The 27,577-nt window shown below is 58.2% G+C and overlaps 2 protein-coding genes across 5 annotated transcripts in view; one reads left to right on the top strand and one right to left on the bottom strand.

The window, feature by feature from the left end:
• The window catches only part of ZNRF1 (zinc and ring finger 1), a 90,752-nt gene extending 70,034 nt beyond the window's left edge, over window positions 1–20,718 (top strand). The window contains exons 2-5 of one of the 4 annotated variants that reach the window (XM_055145221.1): window positions 10,345–10,440; window positions 17,773–17,878; window positions 18,886–18,973; window positions 19,817–20,718. In XM_055145221.1, the coding sequence (XP_055001196.1) occupies window positions 10,345–10,440; window positions 17,773–17,878; window positions 18,886–18,943 (260 nt within the window). In that variant the 3' untranslated portion in view covers window positions 18,944–18,973; window positions 19,817–20,718. Of the gene's footprint in view, window positions 1–10,344; window positions 10,441–17,772; window positions 17,879–18,885; window positions 18,974–19,312; window positions 19,496–19,530 lie in introns of those variants that run through there. The other 3 variants (XM_055145222.1, XM_055145220.1, XM_055145223.1) reach the window with 3 other exon arrangements.
• A 1,337-nt stretch (window positions 20,719–22,055) lies between these two features.
• LDHD (lactate dehydrogenase D) lies at window positions 22,056–27,089 on the bottom strand. Its single transcript, XM_004600523.2, has 11 exons — window positions 26,983–27,089; window positions 26,360–26,472; window positions 25,931–26,072; window positions 25,622–25,763; window positions 25,370–25,529; window positions 24,453–24,652; window positions 24,242–24,370; window positions 24,029–24,156; window positions 23,586–23,676; window positions 23,385–23,496; window positions 22,056–23,305 (listed from the first exon to the last, which is right to left on the bottom strand). The coding sequence occupies exons 1-11, from the start codon at window positions 27,052–27,054 to the stop codon at window positions 23,140–23,142; spliced, it is 1,455 nt and encodes a 484-aa protein (XP_004600580.1). The 5' UTR covers window positions 27,055–27,089; the 3' UTR covers window positions 22,056–23,139.
• Between the last annotated feature and the right edge of the window lie 488 nt (window positions 27,090–27,577).

The raw sequence follows: 27,577 nt of genomic DNA, 5'->3' as shown, positions 1-27,577 counted from the left end.
CTGCATCCGGAGCATCTCGCAGGCCTCCAGGGACCTGAGGGTCTGGGTTGTCGGTGGCAGTAAATGTAAGTGCCACAGTGCCAAGCAAATGGTATTTTTTCGATGTGAGCAGTCACCTAGACCTGAGTGTCGTGTGCATTTGCCTGGTGAGTCAGATACGAGCGGAACACAATCGAGTAATGTGTCCAAGCGTTCTTCTTGTTAATGGGAAATCCTTCTGCTATGAGGACAATGCCTCCAAGGAACCCAGAAATAAACTCTTGGCCCTGTCTAGATTTGTGTAAAATTTTCCTCCCTTTTCCTCTCTTTCCTCGTTAACTATGTCAGTGAAGACTGGCTCGGGAAAGAGTGTCCATGGAGAACTGGACAGCAGCGACAGCACCGTGTCCAGTCCCGCGCTCTAGCAGACCACAGAGGCACCTGCTCTGAGGCCCCGCAGGAATGGGGGGCTTCTGAGCCCCCTCAAACCCTCGGGTCCTGAGAACTGCCTAGTGGGCCCAGCTTCTCTTGCTCCCTGTCGCGTCTGAAGGGAGGTGTCCTTGGCCCCACCCAGCCCTGCCTTTGTGCGAAGGCCAGGAAGCCGCCATTCCGGAGAGTGCCCGGGCATTGCCCAGGAATGTCCACTCGACCCCAGCCCTGCAGCAGCTGGAACATGGACAGGAGCAGAGGTGTGTGGAGTGTTGGGGATCACGATGAAGGAATAGAAAGGCCGGCACACTTGTCTGTCCCAGAGTCTACCTTGTAAAAATCTAAAACGCAGACTCGGGGCTGGAGCGGTAGCACAGTGGGTAGGGCCTTGCATACGGCCGACCCGGGTTCAATTCCCCGCATCCCATTTGGTCCCTTGAGCACTGCCAGGAGTAATTCCTGAGTGCAGAGCCAGGAGTAACCCCTGTGCATTGCCGGGTGTGACCCAAAAAGCAAAGAATAAATAAAATAAAACGCAGACTCTGGGAGGAGTTCTGGCATGACCCTTTGCAGACAGCGCGATCCTCCTCCCTCACCAGATGGCCTGTCCTCAAACAAGGCGTCTCCCCAGCAGAAGCCCACTGTTCATCTGGAGATTACAGCTCCACTTTCGGAGGGAATCACGCTCGGAGGCCCTCAGCATGCCCAGGCATCACTGTCCTGTCCTCGGGCAGTCGGGCACGTGGGTGCGCCTCCGCAGAAGCTTCCCTCTCTATCGTGTCTGTGCCAGCTCCATCCCTCACACGGCACTTCCCCGCTTTCCTCCTCTAAACCGTCCTTCCTGCTGGAGGAACAGATCAGGGGTCACAGGGAACAGGACCCAGCCACACTATGGCTCCAGCTCCTAGCAGATGCCTCGGTGCGCTGGGGCCCGCCTGCCCACCTCCCCGGGCGACACTGTGTCCTTGCTGTGCCGCAGGTGGGCGTGAGACCTCTGGGCACATCCAGGCATGTGCTCACAGTTCTGCCCTGAGTTTGCTGCGTTTGTAGCAAATGAACAGGAATAAGGGCATAAGGATTCCACTTCTACACAGCTTTCGAAAGAGCTGAAGTGGATTTTGGGGGCTGACATCTCTTCACTAGCAACTTCCCGGTGATAGTTTTTGTTGTTGTTAGATTGAAGTAGGACAGTGCTGATCTCTACCACATTAACCATCTGCAAATTCAGGATACAGCCAGCTGCAGGAAAGCAAAGTTTCTGGATTCTTATTTTTTACCATTAAGTTAGAGCCGATGCTGAATAGTAGAATAGTTTGTTTTACATAGGTTTTCTGGGAAGAATTTTGGTTTCTTGATTTGTGAATTGGGGAACATACACAAACCATTGCCTTATAGATAGGTGATTCAGATGATTATTTTAAATGGGTATTAGAAAATTAAATATCTGTGCTTAGTTTTTCATCTGTTTATTGATTTTAAGACACCTGCATTCCCAGTTAACAATTCTAAAGTCAGCTTTTATCATATAATGACATAATCAGCAGTTTTTTCCTCTTGTGGATTCACATTGATAGCTCTTGAAAGTGTTGACTTACGTGGCCGGAGAGATACCACAGTGGGTAGAGTGCTTGCCTTGCAATCATCCAACCCAGGTTTGCTCCCCGGCATCCCACATGGTCCCCCAAATACCACCAGGAGTAATCCCTAAGCAGAGAGCCAGGAGTAACCCCTGAGCATCGACAGGTGTGCATTCCGCAAAAAAAAAAAAAATTCATGTTGACATCTTATAATCCACCAAATACACTATTTTGAGTCAGTTCCTTTTTCGCTTCTTTGCCTGAGATCATGGGGGTTTATTCCTCAAGTAAGCAGTTTACAGGCACAACCTCTGTATGTTCCAGCGGTGCTGGGGGCAGCCAGACATAGGCCTTCCACGGTCTGCTTCTCTCTGCACAGTGCACACACCCCTTTCGTGGGCTTCCACACAGGGCAGGCTGGGCGCTTGCTCTTCAGGTAATGCCAGGTAGCGTGTCCTTGGCCACCCGCTTTCGGTTGGGAGATCCTGTTCCATCTGGCTCTGGAATTTCCTTCCCTACACACTAGTTACCTGGAGCCTAGAAAGAGCAGAAATGTGTCAGAGGTAGACGGTACTGTCTTAGGGAATGGAGAGTACGACTGAGAGAAAAACCTTCCTGCTAGGTAAAAATTTGGAATCCAGACACCCACCAGAGAAAATAGTGAAGCCCAGAATATCATCACTATAGAGTGTGTAGACGCTGGAAATGACAAGTGTGCGAATGATTGCTGATGGAAGCTGATGGAAGTGTGTATGCTTAAAGAGCAGAATTTGAATATCCAGGCAGGGTTGATTCTGGAAAGGTGGCGGCTGGAATGGGTGTCTTATCTCTCAGACACATGGTGCCAACCATTTACTTTAAGCCAAGTGGGGGTGGGCAGGCAGGACCTAGAAGAAATTAAAAACTGGGCTCCCCAGAAAATGCCGAGATAGAGAAGGCACAGACTCAAGATGAGAGGTGGAGCAGGAGGACCAACTACTTGGTCCCCTCGTGACTGCACCTTCCCACATTTTCCTCAGGTGAGGGATGCGCAAAGGCCGTCACCTCACCCCAGCGGGCCTCATGGGACACGCTGGGATGTGGGTGCGTTCTCCCTGTTACAGACCCACCTTTATCCTTAGAGGGAGTGGGCAAATGATCCTACCACATAGGCAGCTGGTAGGAGGAAAGGTATTCTTAGAGAAATAACTAAGGGATGTCCAAGCAAACCCTGGCCAAATTTCTTAACACTAAGTATGAAAGGGGAAAAGAAAAAAACTTAAAACTTCCAGGCCAGAGAAACATTATTTACAACAGAACTATGCTGGGATCATATATTTTTATTTGTAGCATCAAAAAGCTAGAATATGGCGGAATTTTATCTACAAATCACTGAGGGGTAAAAGGAGGGGGGAGGATTCCATATGGTCCCCTGAGCCCACCAGCAGTGATTCCTGAGTACAGAGCCAGGAATATCCCCTGAGCTTTGCCACATGTGGCCAAAAACAAACAAACAAACAAAAAAAAAAAACCTTAGAGCTAATAAGCAGGTTCAGTAAAGTTAATGAACTCTCAGAAAAGAAATGAAGAAAAGTAACTCTGTGGTTGAGGGCAGGCCTAGCTGCTACCCCTTGCACTTCTCCTTTCTGGTCTTCGGACAGTCTTCACCCGCCCCCCCCCCCCCCGCTGCCGCTGACCACTGACCGCTGGACGTCAGCATAGGCACAGTTTTCTGCTTGATGCTTTTTTTCCATTCTGTTTATGAATTTTTCAAATATTCAGAAAAGTTGGGCTTGAACTGATCTTATCTTTTTTTTTATGCATTAATGAATTAATTCAGTTTCCTCTAAAAGCCCCCTGTCTATCATTAGGTATAGTTCCTACTTGTTTGCAGTGGGTTTTTGTTTGTTTGTTTTTGCTTTTTGGGTCACACCCGGCAATGCACAGGGGTTACTCCTGGCTCTGCACTCAGGAATTACCCCTGGCGATGCTCGGGGGACCATATGGGATGCTGGGAATCGAACCCGGGTCAGCTGCATTCAAGGCAAATGCCCTACCCACTGTGCTATTGCTCCAGCCCCTTATTTGCAGTTTTATTTCTGGCTGAGGTCCGCTGAGCATTCTCAGATCTCAAATCTACCGTCACTGAATTCTGACAAACACAGACTTGTGTGCTCCCCAAACATTCCATCTCCCCAGAAGACTCTCCCAGCCGGTTTTCAGAATCTCCCTGAAGTCTCGTCCCTGAGAAACAGCCACTGTTCTGACATTTTCTACCATAGATTGAATTTCTCTGCTCTCCAGCATCTCGTAATTGGACCAGAATCATATTTGCTCTCCTTTGTCCTTCCTCAGCCTGTCTCCAGCTTCTAGGAGTCACTGTATCCTGTGATCACCTTTTGTGACTAAAGTTGCCTTGAACTTTGTAATACAGATGTATTCTTAGTTGTGTTTTTGTTTTGTCTTTGATTTGGGGACCACATTCATCAGTGTCTGAGGGATCCAACCCAACACTTATGCATGCGAGGCCTTTGAGCATCTGACCCATGTTTCCATCTCTCGGGGGATGATGGAACCCCTTGGGTTGTTTTTTATGAGAAACTACTGGGCCTTTTCCCAAAGTGACGGTCTACGCCCTCCAACAGTAGATGAGAATTCCAGTTGCTTCACATCCTGACATTTGATATCCATCCTAAAAATCTTATTGTTTGGCATTTTAATAAACAGGCTATATATTCTGTTGGATGTGTATGTACAGAGACAGTTTTGAGTTTTGGGCCACACCCAGCAGTGCTCAGGGCTTACTCCTGACTCTGCACTCAGGGATCGAACCCGGGTCAGCTGCATGTACAGCAAGTGCCCTCCCCACTGTACCATCTCATCTCTCTGCCCCATCGCTTTCTGGGTCATACCAGCAGTGCCCGGGGGACCATATGGGATGCTAGGGATCGAACCCGGGTTGGCCTCATGCAAGGCTAACGCCCTACCACTGTACCACGGCTCCGGCCTCTGCCCCATCAGTTCTTATCAAGAATTTGCTCCTAAAGTGATCAGAGCTGCTTCTGCCCTTTTGCTCTTTTCAGGTCTTTATCAGATGGGCTGATGCCCATCCCCATAGGAGACAGCGAGCGTTTTGCTCAGTCTACCAGGCCACGTGTTACTCTCACCCAGAAACGCTCGATCAGACCCCCCAAAGATGCTGTCAGCCAACATCCGATAACAAATACTTGATGGTGGTAATCAGTTGACACATAAGTTGACCATCACAGCAGTTGTTTACAGCCCTGATTTGTTCTGTTGATTTGAGGGTCACATTTCTCTTTTGCTATCTGCTTGTGGAAATTTCCTCGGCTTCCAGGCCAGCACATGAATCCCAGAGCCTGTTACACAGCTGCAGAGACCCGGTTCAGAAGGGAAGTGTTGCGAGGGGCAAAAGTGAGAAGTTTGAGGCCTTTCCCTAGTCTACAAGATTCTCCAGGAAGTAGCAATGGCGACTTATTGAGTGTGATGTTGGTTTCCGGTTATTTCTAAGAGGAAGAGGGATGGAGAAGAGGAGTAAGAGCACTCCTGTGGCAGGGAATTGTAAGAGAAAGCCTTCGGGCCCCTTGATCTTCCCCTTCCATTTGGAATAAATCCCGTTTAATAAGCCGCACTTAGTCACGTCTTGTTTGACAGACATTAGACATCATAAGGATACAGGAGGGAGGCTGAAAACCAGGAGCTGAGCTTTTGGGCAAAGACTGGGGTGGCACCTGGAGCCCCCAGGTGGCAGGACCCCACCCCTGCCCACCGCTGGGCCCCGAGGCCTGCCTTGCCCTTATCCTGGCCGAGCACTCTGCTTTTGATCCTCCTCCCTTTAGGTGATCCCAGAGACGGCAGAACTGGGGCAGCCTAGTGAAAATAGCGCATCAGCCCTGGAGGGGGGGCGGGGAGGGAACTGGGGCAACGTGCAGAGCACATGTCCTGCCCGAGAAATCAGGTCTTAAAGGAGAAGCGCGCGGTTTGGGAGGAAGACAGCCACTCTGATCTCTCTCAGGGTCCAGGCTGCAGGGGTCTGGGAGAGGGCTGCCCTGACCCGGTGGCCCCTCCCCTGCCTCAGCAGCCCCATTAGCAAAATGGAAAGCCTGGGTGACGTCCAAAGGAGGGGCCTAGTTACCCATCCAGGAAGATGCTTGGTGACGTGGGCACAGTGCTGTTGGCACTGGTGGGTTCCCTCCCAGTGGGCTTCCCCCAACGGCGAGAGGGACCCTGGGGACCGGCAGGCAGGGACTGGCACCCCTGGTGGCTGCAGGCTTGTCTTTGGCCCCCTGGCCTGTGGTCCAGCTCAGGACTCCCCCACCCAGGCGTCATCCTTGATGAAAGGCAGGGAGCAGCCTGGCACTGCCAGCTGCGTACTGCTGAGCTGATCTAGTGGCCGGAGGAAGAGGGCTGAAGATCACTGCCAGGGGCTCTCTGCGCTGTCCGGAGCCGGTGGAGGCATCCGCAGAGCCCACTCGGCACAGAAGCAGGGAGAGGTAGAGGCCCCCCACGCCCCCAGCTGCCATTCCCGCGTGCCTGGCATTCAGAGGCTGGCAGAAAGGGAGGAAGCTGGTGAGTCCCAGGCATGTGGGCACAGACACCAAGCAGGGGAACCCGTGGACAGCCTGGGCGGAATTCTAATTCTAAGGGCGCTGACTCCAAGAGACTGTTCAAAGGGGGGTGCACAGAAGGCTCTAGATGCCCTGACATCTGCTCTCCTGCCTGCCAGGGCGTGGCTTGGAGACGCTTCCTGGGTGCTGGGGAAGAGTACCCGTGGAATCTGCCAGAACCCTGTTGCCTGAATGACTTTCGTGATTATTTTGCCGGGCAGATTTCAGTTCCATTTAGACTTCCTCTAAAGGCTATCACAATTCCCAGGCTATTTGAACCCTCGGGTCGTGGTATTTGCGCATGCATTTACATGCTGTCCTGACTGGTGTCTGGGGGGTTGCTGAGAGACGTGGTGTGGGGTGATGCATCCATCACAGGTGGCCTCTGTGTTCCGTGTTGTCTCTGCCCCTTACCTTTCCCTGTTTCCTCCATCCCTCTTAGCCTTTTGCTCTTTATTTCCCACCTAAAGGAGAATCCGCAAACAGAACCCTGTCCTTTCGTGTTCTAGATTTTCCAGGGGGAGGAGAAAGGAACAGTTCCAGTTTGCGGGATTCTTTGGGGCGCCAGGCACTTAAGACGGAGCTGCCTCCTGAGGCTGGAGGTTTGAGGTTGGCTGGTGCTCGGTGCATCCTGCCCTTTAGGGCCTTGAGGCTGAAGCCCGGGTGATCTTGGCCTTGCGCTCACACTCCCCCCTCACCTCCTCAAACCCTGAGCTGGAGATTAGGGTCCCTGCGCCCGGATCTGTCCACCTCTTTCTAGCTCCACAGCTGTTGTTTCCCGTCTTCCAGGGCGGTTCCAACTCAGCCCCACAGCGCAGTTCAGAGAGGGATTCCAGCTCCACCGCAGGCCAGGTGGATTGTACTTCTGACCCACTGGCAGTGCCCTCTCAGGCGCCCTTGATTCTCCAGGGTTATTGGGAAAGGACAGGACGGGGAACAGCCAGAGGGAAGGGACGCGTACGGCGGGCCGGCACCCCATGTGCCGGCCTGAACCCAGTCTCGTGGGGTTATTGTGGCAGCTGTTTTGCCCCGCCCGGCTTGACCGATCAAATCATTGGTCGTGCTCTGAGACTGGGGACCGCCCACCTGCCCACATCTTTGCCCGTCCAGCGTGGGCTGACAGCTCCCGGCCTCCAAGCTGGGGTGCCCCAGCAGCCAGTGCCCATCTCAGCTTGCCTTGGGACTTCCCAAGAGTCTCCCCCCACCCCCGCCCCAGCCGGTGTGGGAAAGGGGTGTGTTTCCCTGGCCAGACACTTTCTTCACCTTAATGACTCAGCTAGTTCAGGAAGAGGAAAGGCCAGTGGGGAAAAAATCACAACAAAAGAGCCTCCAGCCCCTCGGCTGTTAGGGAATCCCAAGGGCCAAAGGAGCTCTGCCCAAAGGAGACGAAGATCAAAATGTGTCTTTCTCATGGCAAACCGCAGCCTCATGCCCGGGCCCAGCTCCCCTCTGATGGCAAGGACTTCCCATTGGGACGCCTCTCGCTTTTTTCTGGGACATAAATAGCCAGTGACTCTCCCTGGTGGACCTGCCGTGGCCTCTTACTCCCTGTAACTTGACCCTCTCTGGTACTCAAGAGTCACGCTGGCGTGCAAGGGACTGAGCCGAGCTGTACTGTCACAGCCGTCACCGTGAATCTCCCAGGTTATCGGAAAAGCCAGAGGAGAAAGTAGCATGTAAGGAATTTTGTTGGGGAGAAAATTCGATGTGTCCATGACTGCCACAGGCCTGCTGGTCGGGCCTGGTCCAGGGCACATCCACCCGGGCCTCCTGTCTCTGGAGTCAGAAGAAACATCGAAGGACTCTCTGAAGAGGGAGCAGGTGGCCTGACGGCCATCGCCCAGTGCACGTCCCGGGCCTGGGCAGGAGGCAGATCCCAGGGGGCAGAGGGACCAGAGCTGAGGGTTTCTGTCTGTCCTGTCATTCAGAGCACCGTCACCGACAGGGGGTGTGGTGGAGGCTTGAGGCTGACCGCTTGTGTCCTACGGGAACATGGGAGCCACGCGCCACCGCACAGCACGGCCAGCTGTCCAGGTGGAGACAGCTGCCCCAGGCAGAGGGACTGAGCGCTCCCCCGCCGACTGTGTTACCAGCATCCAGTGAGATGGTGTTCGGAACATCTGGACTAAAAATTCAGAGGGACCAGAGAGATAGTTCAAGGATTACGGCACTTGGGACTGGAGAGATAATACAGTGACTTGAGTAATTACCTTGCATGACGTCAATCTGGGTTCAGTCCCCGGCTGCCCATGTGTTCCTCCAGGTACTGCCAAGAGTGATTCCCAAATGTAGAGCCAGGACTAACCCCTGAGCATTGCCAGGTGTGGCCCTAAAATGAAAAGGGGGGTGGGTGGGTGTGGAGGGGACTAAGGAGTTAAGGCACAGAGCTGACCTGGCTTTGATCATGGCACCACATATGGTCCCCCGAGCACCGCCACGCATTGCCGGGCTCCAGCCCCCGGTGAGCAGGCCTGAAGCAGGGGCGCCGTGAGGACTAAGGAGAGAGAAGGAAGGGGTCAGGGGGCCCCAGCGCAAGCACTGAGGGCCTCAGCTTCCTGTCCTGATTGCTTAGAGCCAGTAAACATTAGGACAACAAACATTCTTGAGTTGGATTAGACTTTTACATATCTGAGGGTGTTGGTCCGATATAAACACATAAATAAGTATAGATATGAATATGGGTTTAGTTGAATATAAATATAAACAGACGCTTTCTTCAGGGGAAATTCTAGGAGATCTGCCCAGGGTGGCTCTCCGTCTTGGGGCTTCAGCACTCTGGATTCTGGTCCCCAACAGAGTATGTCCCAGTGCCCCCCGCCCCGCCAAGTAGAAGATGGGTCTGGGCCAGAGAGATAGTGTGGCAGGTAGGGCGCCTGCTTTGCATGCCAGGTGTGACCCCCCAGCATCCCGCCAGGAGTAACCCCTGAGCATCACCAGGTGTGGCCCCACCACCTTTTTTGAAAAGAGAGATTATACAGAACTGAAGATAGAGCTCACTGGGCTGGGCACATGCTTTGTGTGGGGGATCCTGGGTTCCGTCCCCGGCACCTCAGAGTGATCTCGAGCACCATGCTGGGAGTAACCCTATAGCATCAGCAGGTATGACCCAAAAGAGCAAAAAAGCAAAGAGAATGATGAAAACTAGATCAAGGCACTCAGTTTGCTTAATGGGCTCAGCTGGGGGAGCATCTCAGCTTTGATATTGATACCAGGCCATTGTCCTGAGCCTCCTGGGTGAGTGTAAAGCACTAGGGAATAAACGCAGGATCACAGCAACCCCCCCTTCCCCTCCCCCCCCGTACTCCCCCAGCTCATGAAACAGCTGCGGCATTTGCGAGCGCTTGAAGGGCCACAAGGAGAGGCAGAGACCTGGGGCTAGGACGTGGGTGAGGACACAGGTGCAGGGGCTCAGTGCTCCCCGCCCTGCCCCCGATGCCCTCTGGGCTCCTCTGTGAGAGGGTCTTTAACCGAAAGACACTAACGAGGGAATAAGACGTTTGATGGAGTTGTCATTGACTTCTAATCAGCAAGGCCAGGGGACCCCGGAGAGGGAGGGGGTCGGAGGCTGCAATGGAGCAGCTATGGAGTGTGTGACCCAGTGAGGGAGAAACCAGGGCTGGGCTGTCCCCAAGTCGTGCGTCTCCTCAGTGGCTCCACCCCACGTGGCTCCGGCCACAGCCACTGATGTCCGTTCTCCTCCGCAGACACTCGACTGAGAGGAAACATCTCACCCTGCTTTTCCTTTCTTTCAGGTTTCAAGTGCCCCATTTGCTCCAAGTCTGTGGCTTCTGACGAGATGGAAATGCACTTTATAATGTGTCTGAGCAAACCTCGCCTCTCCTACAATGGTACGGACCGGGCAGGGGGGCTCTGGGTGAGGGTCTGCCCGGCCTCCGTGGCTCCAGCAGCCCGTGGGCGAATCCCGGGTGTCAAGGGACTGCAGAAAGGCAGCCATGGTCCCGTCTGTCCTCTCGCACCCGCCTTGTTCTCTGGTGCTCTAGTGGGAGATGGCCACACAACCCCAGGGGTCCCGGGGGGTATGCCTCCATGGGTCCCTGGGATGGGGGGACCTCCCCAGGCTGCCTCGGCAGCAGGGGAAAATCATTGGCCCAGGGAACCTAAGCACCCTTACCATGGCCTCTCTGAACAAGAGGGGTCCCAGCATCTGCCTGTGGGGAAGATGGGGCACCCGGTGTGGGTTCAGCGCCCACCGTACCCCTGACCAACCCCTGGAGCCGAGGGCGAGTTTCCTGGCCCCTGAGTGGGGGCAGTACCTGGTGCTTCAGATTGTGTCCCACTAGATTACTGCAGCCCGGAGCCAGGAACCCGGCCCCCCATTTTAGAAGTGGCAGCTGCTGGTGAAGGGATGCACCCAGGCTGTGGGTGTCATTGGCCGGAGTGCTCCGCCCCCGAACTTGCCCTGTGTCCCCTCGAGCTGTGCTCAGTCAGGTCCCAAACCCTGGCTGTCGGAAGTGTGTCTCCAGGAGAAAGGCACCAGGCTGGGGCGGGGGGTGAGCCCGGCTGGGGTGAAGGTCACAGCGTTTCTTCGTGTGTGGCCCGGGTGGAGGTGAGCCTGGAGCCCAGATGTGACAGTCTGGGTGGGCGCCTCCTGCAGGCCCGCCCTGGGCTCACCCGCGCACATGCCTTCCCACAGCTCTCACCCGCAGAAGCCTCGTCCTAATTGGTGCTGTGAGATTTTGAGTCTTTAGGCCACACCGACGGTGCTCAGGGCTCGCTCCTGGCAGGACCGGGAGGACCACATGGGTTGGTGCTGGGCTCGGGTTGGCTGTGTGCAGGACGGGCACCCTGCCTGCTCTTCTAGCTCCTGAAGAGTTTATTCTTCCTAACGTTTGCTCCTGACGGCCACAGCCAGCAGTGCGGGAGCCCATGCACTCTCTGCGATTGAACTCAGGGCCTGTGGCACAGGCCTGCACCCCCTCGCCATCTCGCTGGGCCTGTTCTCGTACTGTTTCATTTACTTGTTCAGCCAAAGCACTGGCTTTGGAATCTCCAGGCCTCACCAGGCCCAGCGCCTGTCCTAGTTTAGATGATGCACAAGTCTCAGCAGCCACAAGTCAGGACCAGACAGGACCCCCAAGTGTTTTCGTTTCGTAGATGATACTGATTTATCATCCCAGCCCTTCCCACTCACTGTTGTCTCTAAGAATTAGAAAACATGGGGCTGGAGCGATAGCATAGCGGGTAGGGCGTTTGCCTTGTACTCGGCCAACCCGGGTTCGAATCCCAGCATCCCATATGGTCCCCTGAGCACCGCCAGGAGTAATTCCTGAGTGCAAAGCCAGGAGTAACCCCTGTGCATCGCCGGGTGTGACCTGAAAAGTAAAAAAAAAAAAAAAAAAAAAGAGTTAGAAAACATGAGGAGGCCCCCACACAAGAGAATAAGTCTGCTGGAGAACCCGGGTGTGCAGGACCAGTGACTGAACGCCAGGCCTCAAGGGTCGGGACTGGGCCATCCCTTCCCATCTCCCCACCCTTCCGGGGTCCTGGCTGTCGTGCCCACAAACAGCCTCCGGGTGCCATTTAAGCACTTTAACAGCCATGACCCAGAGACTCACAAATGAATCTGAACCAAGAGCTCACTCAGAGATGCCTCGGGACCCCAATTATTTAAATTTTTAGAATCACAAGGAGCACTAGCGGCTGAGCAGTATTCCATACTGGTTTTTTGTTTTGTTTGCTTTTTTGTTGTTGTTGAATCACTGTGAGATAGACCCTTACAGGCATCTCATACTATACATAACAAGCAATACAAAATGAATTATCTAGCATCTTCCTATGGGGCAGGCTTGAGTGTTGGTGGGAAACTTCGAGATAATGGTGGTGGGATTGGTGTTGAAATAATGGATGTAATCAATTATTGTGAACAACTTTATGAAAATTAAATTTAAAAAAAAGAACACATGAGACATAAAGATTCTGTGAGGTGTTGTAGTCTTAAAGGAGGAAGATTCAGTAGGACCACTGAAACACTCAGAACCTCTGGTTACATGTGGAATTCTTTCTCTCACACACACACACACAAACTCAGAACCTCTGGTCATTCATAGAGATTCTCTCTGCCTCTCTCTCTCTCTCTCCCTCCCTCTCTCTCTCTCACTTTCTCTCTCACACACGCACACGCGCGCGCCACATTCTCTCAAGTTACTGGCACCAATTGGGGAAATTTTTAGAAAATTTACAGTGGTTACATAAGATGAAATTTAGTCAACCACCAAAGGGGAAAAAAGTAGAAATCTCCTAAATGAGGCAGATAGAAAGTAGTATTTTTCTTATTATGAGGGTTGGCCTGAGTTGCAGGTTGGAAGGCCTCCAGTAGCCGCCTGCCAGATTAAAAAAAAAAAAAAAAAAATTTGGGCACGGCAAGACGAGTTCAACTAGTTCCCCCAGCGCTGGGGAGAAATGTGAAGCCCCCTTCATGTCAGAGTTCAGCTGCTTCCCCCGTGCCCGAGAGAGACGTGGCAGCACATTCCCGCCCGCGTGGGGCTGGGAGGGACCGCCGGGGCGGGTGGTGGTCTTCCTCCCCAGAGCCCACCCAGAGGGAGGATGAGCCAGAGGGGCCGTTTTCACGGGTAACTGATCAGTTTAAGGGGGTCTCTGAGCTCTGTGCATGGTTCTGAGACGGAGAGACGGGACCATTCCCACATGTCGCCCCCAATTACGCGTTTAATTTTGACTGACGGTGCTCAGCCCGCAGAGCAGGCCTGAGATGGGGGGCTTGATTTTGCTACAAGCAGGACCGCCCTAACACTCACAGTGCGTTGGCATGTGGGCCCCGGGCGTTGAAAGCCTGACGGGCCCCAGCTCGACCGGCCAGATGGCCCTGGCCCGGGGCTGGGTGACTGTCCACTCCCTTCCAGCGAGGCTTCTCCTCAGCCTTCCTGCTGCTGCACAGACTTGTGCCACGGGGCTTGGGATCGACTGCCCCGTGCCCTCTTCCCCCGAGGACCTAGCCCGCTATCAGGCGTCAGCTGGGGCTGCTTAGGTGGAGTCCCCGGCTCCGGGCGCTGGCGATGGGTGTTCTCTGGGCCGGGAGCTGGCAGGCGCAGACGGCGGGCACTGTGGTACTTCGAGTCTCCGCCTGATGCTTCAGCTGATAGGGAGGAGGGCCTGAGGGGGAGAGCAGGGTGGAACTTTGTCACTCGCCCTTGTGCCATCATCACTGCCCACGTCGCCCGATATTAGATCCCACCTTGGGGTCCCGGGTTGTGGGGGTGGGGATGCCCCAGCGGGCAGGGGACACCGCCTGGAGACTTCCCGAGGCGGGTGGAGCTGGCACAGGGTGTCTGGGTGGCCCTACCCTGCCCTGCCTGTCCTGTCCTTCAGGCGCCAGCCGGCCGCGGCGCACATGCTGGAAACGAGGCCAGGGGGTGGGGCCCGCATCACGGGCTGGCTTCTCCCTCGGGCTCCCACCGCTGCCCGCAGGCCCGGGGGGGCGTGGGGCACGTCCTGCTCTCACCATGGTAGGAAACCAGCTGCACCTTGCGGGGGGCAGCAGTGCCACTCCACCTGCGCGCCCTCGTGTCCCCCTATGCAGTCACAGAGAGGCGGCAGCCGCCGGTGAGGTGACTGAGGGGAAGGAAGTGGGCTTGGACTCGGGGCCACAGAGCAGCCTGAGGTGGTCATGCTGTCCAGCCCCAAGGAAGACAGGCGCCATAAGCCTCCGGGTCTGCCTCTCCGTCCTCAGGGCCCAGAGGCGGGCGGGGACCACCCTCTGAAGAAGCCAACAGCCTGTCCCCCACCCCTGTCCCATCCCCTCTGAGGGACACTGGGCCCCTCTGGCCCTGACACAGCAGCACAGGAAGCTGCGGGAAGCAGAGAATCCCGGCATGCCTGTCGGCTCCCTGTCGGCAGGGGAAGGCCCAGGGCAGGCATTTGGATCAGCCAAGGCGAGGTCCCCAAGGATCCCGGCCAGAATGTGAAGAGTTCGGGAACCATAAGCCCGGGCTTGCGTTTCATGAATGAGCGCCTCGGAGCCAGGCGGAGGGAGATAGATGCCTGAAGCAGCATGGCACTCGCCTGCCCGAGCCAGGCTCTGTCCTGGATCCTGTGAGAGCTGTCAGACCTGCCGCAGAGCGTTGTCACATCCTGGAGTCCATGTTGTCCCGGACCACCCTTATTCCAGACCTATCCCCCCTCCTGCCTATCTGGGGTGTTTCACAGTACAGTGAGGACACCAGTGTGTTTCTCAGGGGGCTGGTTAGGAAAGTAATGTGTTCAGTTAAGAAACATTTGGGGGTTCATGGGAGAGCCTGGCAAGCTCCCCATGGCGTATTCATATGCCAAAGCCAGTAACAATGTTGGGTCTCATTCCCTGACCTTGAAAGAGCCTCCATGTGGCACCGTTGGGAAGGACGAGTTAAAAAGAGGCTTCTAAAGTCTCAGGGCTAGGACGAATGAAGACGGTACTGAGACCACTCGAGAAAATCAATGATCAACGGGATGATGATAGTGATGATGATGATGATGATGATGATGATGATGATGATGATGATGATGATGATGATGATGATGATGATGATGATGATGATGGGGGTACAGAGAGAACTCCCGGACCACATATGGTCCCTATGCATGGCCAGGAATAAACCCTGATCACAGCTGGGTGTGGCCAAAGGAGGGGAGTGGAGGCATCTATTAAAATGTGGATCCAAGGGGCTGGAGCGATAGCAGAGCAGGTAGGGCACTTGTCTTGCACATGGTTGACCTGGCTTCTATCCTGGGCATCCCAGAGTATCCCCCGTGTGCCACCAGGAAGGATTCCTGAAAGCAGAGCCAGGAGTAACCCCTAAGCATTCCAGTGTAGCCCCAAAACAGTATGAATCCTTCCAGACTTTTCTTGGGGGGATGGATGGGTGTGGCCATGTGTTACCCAAAAAAGCAACAAAAAAAATTTAAAAACACAAAGTGTTCTGGAAAGAACACAAATTCAACCTTTTTGTTTTGTTTTGAGGCCACACTGCCCACATCCATTCCTGACTGTGCTTGGGGCTTACTCCTGGCAGTGCTTGGGGACCGTCTGGGGCCCTAGGGATCAAAACCAGGTCTGCCGTGTTCACAAGGCAAGCGCCCTACCCCTGTACTGTCGCTCTGGCCCCAGCCTTTTTTATTCACCTCTCACTTTCCACACTTGGACTCGGGCCGCTCTCGGGCTGCAGGGGGGCCCAGCGCAGGGTGGCGGGACGCCAGGCTGGGAGCAGATTCTCTCGAGGGCCCTGGGCTCAGAGACCCAAGTACAGAAGCGATGCTACTAATAAGCTTTTCCTCTGAGGGTTTCTGGGGGACATTGTTTTTCTCCCATTGATGCATTTTATTTCCACATGGGAATTCTATCCCTCAAGAAAGAATCCCAGTGGGGCTGGAGCAATAGCACAGCGGGTAGGGCGTTTGCCTTGCACGCGGCCGACCCGGGTTCGAATCCCAACATCCCATAGGGTCCCCTGAGCACCGCCAGGAGTGATTCCTGAGTGTAGAACCAGGAGTAACCCCTGTGCATCGCCGGGTGTGACACAAAAAGCAAAAAAAAAAAAGAATCCCAGGATTTTCCCTCCTGTGAGTTTCCGTCTCGTGTCTTCGTGGCTCGCCACGCCAGCAGAGGCGCAGAGCAATGAACCCACACTCGTTGGACGGGTGCAGGTTGTTCTGCCGTTGTTCTAGCCCCGTGAGCTGCCCCGGGGGCTGATCCCGTCTCGCTTGTTCAGGCTGCCTGAGTTCCTGGCTGTGCGGCTGTGTCGAGTTAGCCAGTGTGATGGTGCTCCGTCCCCACAGCCAGGGGCCGCGTGAAGAAGGATATTCATATGCGTCCTGCTGGTGGCATGGAGAGAGGACGGGGATCGAGCACACAGTAATGGGGGGGTCACTGTAGCCTTCAAGACCATGAAGAGTTCTCATTAGATGGCCCCCACCAAGGCCCAGCAGGGGAGGGGAGGAAGACCCACACAGCTGCACCCGTCCATTCTCAGCCCTCTGATGTGTCCCCCCGCCCCCATTTTTTTTTTTTATTTTCCAAATTGTTGAGGCTCCTGACATATGCCCAGTGGTAGAACACTTGTTTCACATGTTTGAGGCCCTGGATGCAATCCGCAGTGCACATGCGCACATATGCACATGCACAATTGCATTGAAATTCATGTAACAAAATTAAGCCTTGACTCTGGAGTGGTAGTACAGTGGGTTGGGCGCTGGCCTGGCATGCAGCCGGCCCGGGTTCAGTACCCGGCATCCCATATGATCTCTTGAGCCCTGCCACCACCAAGTGTGTCCCCCAAACCAAGAAATAAATAGAAGAAAAGCATTAATTATGATTAATCTGTTTTAGCGTATTTGTATGTGGGTGGTGCCAGAGCGTGAACCCAAGATCTCAGACATACGAAGCCTCCACTGCTACCACTGAGCCGCTTCCCTGGCAGGAACGAAGCATTTCTCAGTGGCCTGGTCAGGAGCATATAGGGCCCCTGGCATTGTCCAGTGGCTTGTCATCGCTCTCTAGCTCGGGGTCTGTTCAGCCGAGAAGCAGGTCCCATGTACGCAAGGTCTCAAAATGCATCCTGTGGAGCGTGGGGCCCGGGCTGAGGGGCGAGGCTGGATCTGTGGCCTCTCGGGGACAGACGGTTCAGCTCCGGCGCTGCGCCCGCCGTGGCCCTCTTCTCCCTCGCTCACTCCGGCCATTCGTGTCTGGCTCAGTGGTCTTTTGTGTCTGGCTCTCTGACTTGGCAGCCCACGTGCAGGGTGTGTCCACGTGCCGCTGTGGGGCCACACTCCCCCCGGCTTAGCCTCATCAGCTGGCAGGCACTGGGCGCTTTCCACCTTTTCCCACTGGTGGGGGGGCCCCCGTGCGTCCCCCCAGAGCTTGTTTCCTGCCTTTCCCCCACTGTGTTCCATCTCCCGTGACGGCCTTTGTCTGAGACACAGATGGGCGCTGGGCGAGAATACGAAATCAGGGGCGAGGGAGGAGCCCATCCGGGGCAGGGTCACTGGGCCCCTGGACGTCCCGTGCATGGTGACACACCTTGTCCCTGCAGGGAGGGCCTGCCGGCCAAGGTCTCTCGGGCCTCTGTGTCCTCGCTCCGCCACAGCCTGGCATCATGGGTAAGCCAGGCCAGCCTGGAGCCCTTGTCATTGGTGACTGTCTCCGTCCCCTGCTCTCCCTGCCCCCTCTGCAGATGACGTGCTGACTAAAGACGCGGGGGAGTGTGTGATCTGCCTGGAGGAGCTGCTGCAGGGGGACACGATAGCCAGGCTGCCCTGCCTCTGCATCTACCACAAAAGGTACCGGGCCTTCCGTCCCTGTGCCCATGCGCACCGGGCAGTGGGAGAAGCTGGACAGACCCCGAGTTTGCACCCCATGGGTGCAGAGGCCACGGGGGCCCCTGTCCCGGGGGCTGGGCTGCTGGACATTGTGCCATCATTAGCAGGGCTGAGATTGTCCTCTGCTCCGATAGCACCTCCTCCTCCCCCAGATGCTGGACACTGTGCTGCCATGCCACGGGCTGCGGGCGGCGCCGGCATAAGGACCAGTTTGGGGGAGCCCCAAGCTCGGACTGGCCTGGCTGACCGGGCACAGAGCACTCCAGTGGCCCAGCCGCAGGAGCAAGAGGAAGAAAAGCTTTACCCTTGGGGAGAGTCTGGCAGATCTTTTCTGGTCCCTGTCTTAGAAATCCTTCAGGAAGGGTCCCGGGGCCGTCTCTGTTCCTCTCCTTTCCTGCGGGCCCATCTGCCTGGCTGACTGTGGGCCACTGGGCCACAGGGCCAGGCCTCCCTCCCCAGCCCGTGGCCTGGAGCTTACGGGTCTCCTGAGAGGTCACCTGCGGCCGGAGGAGCCCCTCAGCTGCTCCCCGACCCAGGCAAGGGCTCCCGGAACTCCCGACCCGGAGCCTGTGGGTTGTGTCCTCACGGCCCTCCACTTCCCCCTGGCCCCATCCTCTGGACACCCCGCCTGAGGCACCCAGATCTCAGTCGGTCCCCATACCACAAGCCTTAGGGACTTCCCTTCTCTGGCTTTTGAAAGTGGGTGTCAGGGGCTCAGCTGTTTCTCCCGGGGCCCTGGCAGGGGAGAACAGGGCATCCCTGTACCCGTGGCCATTCTGGGTCCTGGTAGGGGAGATCAGGACATCCTTGCACACCTGTGACTGTCCAGGCTTCCCTACGGGGTCCTGGCAGGGGAGATCAGGCATCCCTGCACACCTGTGACTGTCCAGGCTTCCCTGCGGGGTCCTGGCAGGGGAGATCAGGCATCCCTGCCCACCGTGACAGTTTTCCTTGCTCCCTCCCCGCAGTTGCATAGACTCGTGGTTCGAAGTGAACAGATCTTGTCCAGAACACCCCGCAGACTGACCTTGCCGGGCTTGCTGACTCCTCTCAAAGGTGAGCATGTGGTTTGGGGGTGCCCCAGACCTAGAACTTGGGGTCGAGTCCCCCTGGGACCTGAGTGGGGTGCCAAGCCACTCCGCACGCCCCCCTGGGAAGAAGGGGGAGTCTCCGTGGTCCACAGTGCTCGGGCCAGTGATTCCTGGGCAGAATGAGTGATGGGAACATCGCTGGGCGGGGGGACGGCCGGTGAGCTCCCCACCTGCGGGCAGCGAGGGCAGGCCTTCACCCTGCGTGCCTGCCCACCGCCCAGCCCCTGACCGTGTCGCAGCCCTTGCTGAGCTGTGCTCGCTGCTCGTCTCCGGCCCCCTCCTGACCTCTCCGTTTCTTCCCCAGGGCGCCTTGCTTTACTGCTGACTGTCCTGTCCCCTAGCTGCCTCCCTGCCCCCTCAGGGCTAGACTGGCACTATTTGCTGGCAGACATACGAGCCCCCCAAGCCCGAACCCTTCCCCCACCCATCTCACATCCAAAGGTTTGGGGATCTCCCTTTCTCTCTCTCTCTCTCTCTTTCTCTGTCTCTCTCGTGTTTTTGTTTCCTTTTGTTCTTCGTTAGGTTTATTTTATGTATTCCAAGTAAACTCCTAGAACAGCTGATGATATCAGGCAAATCAGGGACATTTGCTCTTTTACCTTCACCCCTAAAACTGAGGACCTGGGGAGAAGCCGCAGCAGGGGTGCGAGTGAGGCCAGGCCCCGCTGCCGGTGCTGGAGCCCCCTGGCCGGCGTGACATGTGGCTTCCGGGGGGCCGCCTCAGACGTAACCAGGCACCCCCGCCGGCCGGCCTGCATCCCAGACTGCACGTCCGAGGAGCACGACTCACGTGTCATGGTCCACACAGGGACAGCCAGCCCTGTGCCCAAGAGGAGCCCCGGAGCCTGGGCAGAGCTACACTGACTCCAGAGAACGGGTGGCCTTTCTCCCCGTGGACGCCACACCACGCTGGGGAGAGCGAGTTTGAGAGAAGGAAGAAGCGGCCACCGCTGCCCTGCCCTTTGCGTCCTCCCGGAAGGCAGGGCATTCTCTTCCCACCTCCGAAAGGCATTGTGGGGTCTGTCTCTGGTGTTTACCAAAAAAAAAAAAAAAAAAATACAAAAAAAAGTCTAGTGTCGACTGGTGTTTTCCCTCGTGATGTTCACAGATGCGCCTCCGCCCGGCTCGGACCCACCCTGTGACCGAGACCAGCAGAGCCCGGGTCCCACCGCCCGTTCCAGTGGCCTGGCGCCCGCATCGGCCCTCTCCGTCACCGACCGCTCGGCCTCGGGGCCCCCCACCCCGTTTTCTGGCTTGGTTTTGCACTTTCCTCCCTGATATTTTGACTTCATTGCCAAAAGAACCGCCCCCACCGAGGACCTTCGCCCCACCGTTCTCTGCTCCCTTCCTCCCGACAGTCAGTTCTGAGGACTGCTCTCACAAGTGTCCTGCAAAGATGCCTGGACATTTTTCTTAGACCCTTGTGGATCTTTGTTTTCCAGAAAACTGAAACAAAAGACTTACTATTAAAGGAACATGTACAGCCACCCTTGTTTTGGGGCACTCTTGTTTGAGAACATTTTAGCCATTGATGTTCACATGTGGCGCCAGCCCATGCAAGATAGGTTTCTGTATTTATATATTCAAACACACAAAAGAAACCTTATCAGATGTTTAAAACGATGTTCAAAGCTTGGGGGAAAGCTTTCTTCATTAGTCAAGGTGTTTTGATATGGTATTAAAATAATGTCTAATAAAAGATGCACTGTGTGACTTGATTTTAATGGAGAACCTGTGCATTGCACACAGAGGCGTTGGGGGCGGGAGGCCTGTCCCCTCTCACCTACCTCCTTAGCCTGCCCTCAGGCCGCCTCTGGGGGCTGCAGGGGTGTGCAGTGGCTCCCGGGGGTCCCCTCCAGCCTCATCTGGAGCCTCATCTCCAGCCTGTCACTGCCCTGCCATTAGAGTGGAGTAGCTGAGGAGCTTCCAGAACCATCTCCGGATACAGATTCTTCAGCCAACCAGGGCAGCAGCAGGGCTTCGGGGCTTCTTCCAGGTGTGGGCCCTCATCCCCCCACCGGTTCAGCCTCAGCGCCCTCTGCTGCCCTGCCCTGCCCTGCCCTGCCCTGCCCTGCCCTGCCTTGGCCCTGCGCGCAGCTGAGTGCTGACTCACAAGTGGGCTCCACGGAGGCCCAGGAACGGGTTCTGGCTGGGGGCTGCGTGGGCGTCAGCACACCCCAGATGGGCAGAAGCTCAGGGACTCCTCGTCGTCGTGTGCCCGACCTGTGTCCCTGTGCCAGGCCGGCTCCTTGAGCGACAGTGCAGAGCCCGCCCTGGAGCCTGCCAAGGAAATCAATCTCTGGAGGACGCCGTTGAGGCCACCGCCTGCCTGTGCCGTGGCTCAGGCCCTGGGTCTGCAGCCGATACACAGGACAGCCACAAGTGTGGGTCTGCCCAGGGCCCCGGGCTCCAGAACCAGCCACTGCTGTGGCCACCCACGGTGCCCCCGCACAGAGGTCACCCACCGGGAGGGAGCCCGGAGGCGCCGGAAGCCCCTGGCACGGCAGCAGCTCCCTGGCAGCACGGCGCCCGGCGCTCTGTGCTATTCCCAGCGCCTCCTGCTTCTGCCTGGCAACTGTGTCTCCCTGTTCTATATTTAATTCCCCCGGCAAAGCTGGCCCTGAAGATCTCCTTGCCTGACCCCGGGGCTGCTGGGGGGGCCCCGGGGCCACCTGGGCGAGCCTGGGGTCGTGAGCCCATGCTGACTGCTATTCTGGGCTTGCCCCCCAGCCCCGCTCTGCAGCCCCCTGCTGGCTGCCCGCTCCTCCCAGTGTAGCCCCAGGCTGCGGGGGAGGTGGGACTGTCCGGCAGCCCTGGTGCTCTTTGGGGGGGGGCGGGAGGGGGCTCTTCCCAGACCATCTAGTAGCCATCTAATACCCGGGGGACTTTCAAACGAATGACCTTATTCTTTGTCTCTGGATGCTGACTTGTATAGATAAATGATGTCGAGAAATGTGGCAGTTATAGCTAAACGGTTCCTGCACGCACGCACGCGCGCGCGCACACACGCACGCACACGAAGAAACCACACAAAGCAAGATGACTCGTTGAATCTTCAGGGGCTGGTATTTCTGTGAACAGTGAACGTCCTTGTTCTTCCAACTCTCCTTGGTCGGGGTTTTTTCCTCATCGAAGCCTGCGGCAAGTGGCCGTTTGCTGAGCATCCACTTGCTGCCAGGCGCCGGAGGGGGCGGGCGTCAGAGGGGAGAAGCCAGGGAGGGGGGGTGCCCCAGGGGTGCAGCCTGCAAGGAGGCCCTGGAGAGGGCTCTCCCGGGAATACACACACTAATTAGTCAGTCATGGACCAGAGGTGGTTGTGGGGGAGGCCCCCGGGACCTGCTCCGGGGGAGAGGCTTAGGGCAGGCAGCATTAGCTCAGAGGCTCCCGAGGAGCTGGATTGGGGACCCGCAGGCTGGGGGGGGAGGGAAGGAGTCACGCGCGGGAGGGCAGTGGAGGGTGCTGCCCCCTCCACTCCTGAGGGAGAGGCGGGGAGGGCGGGGGGTGGGGGGGGGCTGAGCACCAGACCCTGACAGGTGTGTCCTGGGAATCGATGCCCAGAGCCAGATGCTGTGGTGTTGGGCGCCCCCTGATGGACGGAGGGAACAATGCCAAGTCCCCGGCGATGACTGGCGCCTGGGGCCGGGATCCCCGATGCTTAGTGATGGCAGCAAAGCTGGTGGCGTCATACAACACATGGCGAAGAGGCTCAGCGCCAGGACGCTCCCGCCCCGCTTCCCAGGGCTGCCGGGACATGCTGTGAAGGCTCGCAGGCCCCTCGGAGGCTCCGGGAACCGTCGGTGCTGCAGGCCTGGCGTTCGGTTCCAGGCTGGGGGGAGGCAAGTGGGCCGGGCATCTGCGCCCCTGGAAGCCACTTCCACGGCCTCAGCCCCTTCTTCAGGCTGCAGCAAGTAGGGAGGAGGCCGCCAGGGAGGAGGGGAAGGCAGGCGTGGTGCTGCCCGGAGGAGACATCCTGGCACACAGGTCACGGGATGTGGGGGTGGGCGGGGGGGGGCTTCCTATGGCAGGACCGGCCCAGGGGTGGGAGCCCAGAGCTCTAGCCCAGTCCCTGACGGGGGAGGGGAGAGGGAAAACTCGCAGAAGAGGAGGGGCCGGCAGGGGCTTGGGGGGCCCTCACAGCACCTTGCCTGGGTTCATGAGGCCCCGGGGGTCCAGCACAGCCTTGAGCTGCCGCATGGTTTCCACGCCCACGGCGCCCACCTCCTCCTGCAGCAGCTGCCGCTTGCCCAGCCCCACGCCGTGCTCCCCAGTACACGTCCCGTGGAGGGCCAGAGCCCGCCTGGTTGTGCAGAGAAGAGCACCTCAGTGGGGTGCCCTTCCCCCTCCCCCCCTCCCCGCCACCTTCTGGCCCTGCTGACCTGCCTAGTCGTTTGGCAAAGGCCTCCACCCTGCGGACTTCCTCAGCGTCCTCTGGGTCTACCAGCAGGATGCAATGAAAGTTGCCATCGCCCACGTGCCCGACGATGGCTCCTGGGGGTCCAGAGGACACAGCTGCCACCCCTGGCCCTGCCCGCCCCGGCCCCGGCTCCCACACATGCTCAGGCCGGGGGCAGCGGAACCTGTGATGCCAGATGCCGTCATGTCCTCCTTGGCCTGCACCACGATCTCGGGCAGCCGGGAGATGGGCACACACACGTCGGTGGAGTAGCCCTGAGTCAGAAGCAGGCCCCATGAGGGACTCTCCACGGGCAAGGGGGCGGCGTTCTGCAGGCTAAGGGGAGGCTGGGGTGCTCTAGGAGTTCGGGGCCCGTGTGGAGGTGGGGCAGCTCCCACCTTGCTCCCCGCCCCGACTTCCTCCATGTCCCCTGGCGCCCACTCTACCTTGGCACAGCTGTCTGGAACCCCACCTGCTCTCCCTGTTCCTTCTGGTTGGCTTTGCCTCTCCCTCCAGGAAGGCCTCCGCTCTATGCATCAGCCCTTAGAGCGGCAGGGCCTGGCTCACACAGGGTGTGGGAGTCGGGGAGCAGAGGGTGGGGGCCCGAGCTCGGCCCAGCCTCCTCACCTTGCTGCCGGGCCGCAGCGCCAGCACCGAGTACCAGGCGTTGTGCCTCGCTGCCCAGAGCCGGCTGCGCTCCTCCGCCTCCTTGGCCCAGGAGAAGTGCAGGGCTCCGTTGTGCCGGCTGATCTCCTCTGCGGGGAGTGGGGGCTTCGCACCGGGCCCTCGCCGGGGCGGCCCTCGCCAGCCCTGCTCCCCGAGCCCGACACCCCGGCACACCTGAGCGGTGCAGCTGCTCGGCCAGCGTCTCCTCGGCACCGTGGAACTCCAGGAAGAGCGTGGGCGCCACGGTGTAGCTCAGCTTGCTGTACTTGTTGCAGGCGTCCATCATGACGTCATCCAGGAACTCTGGGAGCACGCAGCGGGCAGGGCACGTGAGGCGCGGTCACCTCTTCCAGAGAGCCCCCGAGGCCCTCCCGCGCCAGCTCACCGATGCGGGCCACGGGCACTGCAGACTGGAGGATTTGCACAGTGCTGTCCACGGCCGCCTGGATGCTGGGGAATGCACAGGTGGCCACCATCGTGGCCTCGGGAGCGGGGTGCAGGCGCAGGGTGGCAGCTGTGATGAGTCCCAGGGTCCCCTCGGAGCCCACAAAGAGCCCCGTGAGGTTGTAGCCAGCAGCACTCTTCCTGCGCACGGGGACACGGGCCAGGTGCGTGAGGGCCTGGGAGCTCGCCGGGCCCCCCCCCCTCGGCTCTCCTACACGGTGGGCGCTGAGCCCGTCCTGAGCTGACTGTCAGCCCAGACTGCCGTTCTGGGGACACCCCGGACTTTGCCCAAACTGGCATTACTCAGGAAGAACCAGCCCCTCCCAGCCGCCCCACCCGAGCAGAATGACCCTGTCCTGCCCACGGGTCGGGGCCCCCGTTGGAAGTAGGAGAGATGATACGGGAGTGCTCCCCGGGAATGGCAGGCAGGACCTCGGGTGCTCACGGGAAATGGCAGAAGTGATGTGTGTGTGCACGTGATGTGGTGGCTGATGGGGTTGCCCACGCCAAGTGGGAGAAACGAGGGAGCACCCACCAGGAAGAGTGGGAGCGGGGAGGGAGCACCCACCCAAAGTGATGGGCACAGGGGCTGGAGCAATAGCACAGCGGGTAGGGCATTTGCCTTGCACGCGGCCAACCCGGGTTCGATTCCCAGCATCCCATAAGGTCCCCTGAGCACCGCCAGGGGTGATTCCTGAGTGCAGAGCCAGGAGTAACCCCTGTGCATCGCCGGGTGTGACCCAAAAAGCAAAAAAAAAAAAAAAAAAAAACCAAAAAACCAAAGTGATGGGCACAGTGTAGCAAGCTCCCAGGAAGTGGGGGGCGGCCCCCAGAGGTGATCCCAGTGGGAGCACTCACCGGAAGTGGCGGCCTGGGCCCGCAGTATGAAGCAGCTGACCCCCGGGCAACACCACCTCCAGGTTCAGCACGTTGTCGCGCATGGTGCCGTAGCGCACAGCGTTGGTGCCCGAGGCCCCGGTGGCAGCCATGCCACAGAGAGAGGCATCAGCACCTGGATCTGGGAGCAGAGGAGTCCCCTGAAGCCCTGGACAGAGCCCTGCCTCCTGGGTGCCCACAGGGCCCGGGGGAAGGGCTTGGCGACCAGCCTACCCACGGGAAACCAGAGGCCGCTGTCCCGCAGGTGGGTGTTGAGGGCCTTGCGGGTCACGCCGGGCTCCACCACCACAGAGAAGTCTTCAGGGCTCAGCGCCAGGATCCGGTCCATCCGGGTCAGGTTGATGCAGACGCCGCCCTGGGAGGGGGAGTGGGCAAATGGCCACTGTCCTGAGTCTCCCAGACACGGCCCCAGAGTCCAGTGGAACGAGCCCCAGCAGCGGGAGCCCCTGGGGAGCCGGTCAGCGGGGCCTGGAGTGTTGGATGGACGGAAACGTGGGGCGGGCTGCCCGGCGACCACCCTACCTGCACGGCGCACACGCCGCCCTCCAGCCCGGTGCCCGTGCCGAACGGGATGATGGGCACGCCCTGGCCGTAGCACAGCTCGGCCACCTGGCTGACCTGCTCCGCCGTCTGCGGCCACACCACCACGTCCGGAGGCTGGCACCTGAAACCACATCCTTGTTTGTCTTGGGAGGCGTGGCACCGCCAGGCGGTTGCTTTGGGTTCTGTTTTCTCGGGTTCTGGGGTCTCATGGGCCAGTGCTCTGCGAGGAGGCCCAGGCCTTGCTGGGGAGCCACCCCTCCCCCCGCCCCGTCATGAGGCCCCTCAAGGCTGTAAGGTGGGAGAGAGCTGAGACACCTTTCGGGGTGGGAGTGGAGAAGAGGCAGCGATGGCCAGAGCTCCCCCAGACGGGTGTGTCGGGAGGAAGGGGGACCCCCCCGCACCCCATACCTGTGCATGGACTCGTCATGCCCGTGCTGCTCCCGGACTGCAGGAGCCGTGGACACCTGGGGGCTCCCCACGACTGCCTTCAGCGCCTCCAGGAAACCCTTGCTGAGCTCTCCCTGCAGGGGTGAAGCACGGGGGCAGAGGGAGGGGACACGCCCTCCTTAAACCCTGCGGGGCATGTAAAGCTAAAGCCCCGGGGCAGTGAAGGGGGGCCCCAGGGCACCTAGAGACCCGGCATCACTTCTGAAGACCCCACGTGGGTAAAGGGAAAACTCAGGTTCCCTCTACAGGGGGACGGGTGGGGGGGTGCTCATAACGGCAGCTCGCCTGTATCCTTCCTCCCAGCCCACGGGGGGCCTGGTGGGCGGGTGTCTGCAGTGTGCCCAGACCCATCGGGAGTGTCCCCCGTCTTACAGACCTGGACCAAGGGCCGGCAAGGCTCGCACAGGCCTGGCCCCGGACCCCGGCCTGCGGCCGGCCAACTTGTGTTCAGAACGTGTGTGGCAGAAGTGGGGACCCCAGGCCCCTGGCCCGTGTGGCCTGAGCCCCGAATCCCCCACCCTCCACGCCGGGCGAGCAGGAAGCCGGGTGGAGCCTGGAATGCGGCATCCCCTGCCTCCACCTACCTGCGACCCCCTGGAGCAGTAGCCCCTCCCGGGGAACAGCCCGCGGGTCGCAGCCCGGAGCAGGCGAGCCATGGCCAGGCGCGCAGCGGGCACTGAGCGGGCGGACGCCGGCGGCTCAAACCCATTGGCGGTTCCAGGGGCGGGGCTTGCTCGAGGGGCCGGCCTTAAGGTGGCGCGCCTTAAGGTGGCCCCACCGCAGCGGGGCAGGTCATCTAGCAGGTCACTTCTGTCTAGCTCATCGCCTTAGCTGCTCAGAACTTTCTTTTTTCTTTTTGGGTCACACCCGGCGATGCACAGGGGTTACTCCTGGCTCTGCACTCAGGAATTACCCCCTGGTGGTGCTCAGAGGACCATGTGGGATGCTGGGAATTGAACCTGGGTCTGCCGCTTTCAAGGCAAACGCCCTCCCCGCTGTGCTATTGCTCCAGCCCCTGCTCAGAACTTTCAAATGAGAAGTGAAGGCTGGAGCAGTGGTACAGTGGGTAAGGCGCTTGCCTTGCACGTGGCTGACCCGGGTTTGTTCCTCCCAAGCCTGCCAGGAGTAGTAACCCCTAAGTAGTGTCTGGTGTGCCGCCCCATGAGAGTCAAGAGAGAG

Source organism: Sorex araneus, chromosome 8 (genome assembly GCF_027595985.1).
Source record: "Sorex araneus isolate mSorAra2 chromosome 8, mSorAra2.pri, whole genome shotgun sequence".
NCBI classification, from domain to species: domain Eukaryota; kingdom Metazoa; phylum Chordata; class Mammalia; order Eulipotyphla; family Soricidae; genus Sorex; species Sorex araneus.
Note: the sequence above shows the minus strand (reverse complement) of the source record. Positions and strands in the feature narration are given on the sequence as shown.

What these genes read in the sequence shown, in the direction of transcription:
- LDHD (XM_004600523.2), bottom strand. Translation starts at nt 27,054, where the DNA reads ATGGCTCGCCTGCTCCGGGCTGCGACCCGCGGGCTGTTCCCCGGGAGG. An exon ending in GCGGCGTGTGCGCCGTGCAG is followed by an intron (nt 25,764 to 25,930) that starts GTAGGGTGGTCG and finishes TCCCCCTCCCAG; the next exon opens with GGCGGCGTCTGCATCAACCT. An exon ending in GACGGCATCTGGCATCACAG is followed by an intron (nt 23,497 to 23,585) that starts GTTCCGCTGCCC and finishes CTGGACCCCCAG; the next exon opens with GAGCCATCGTCGGGCACGTG.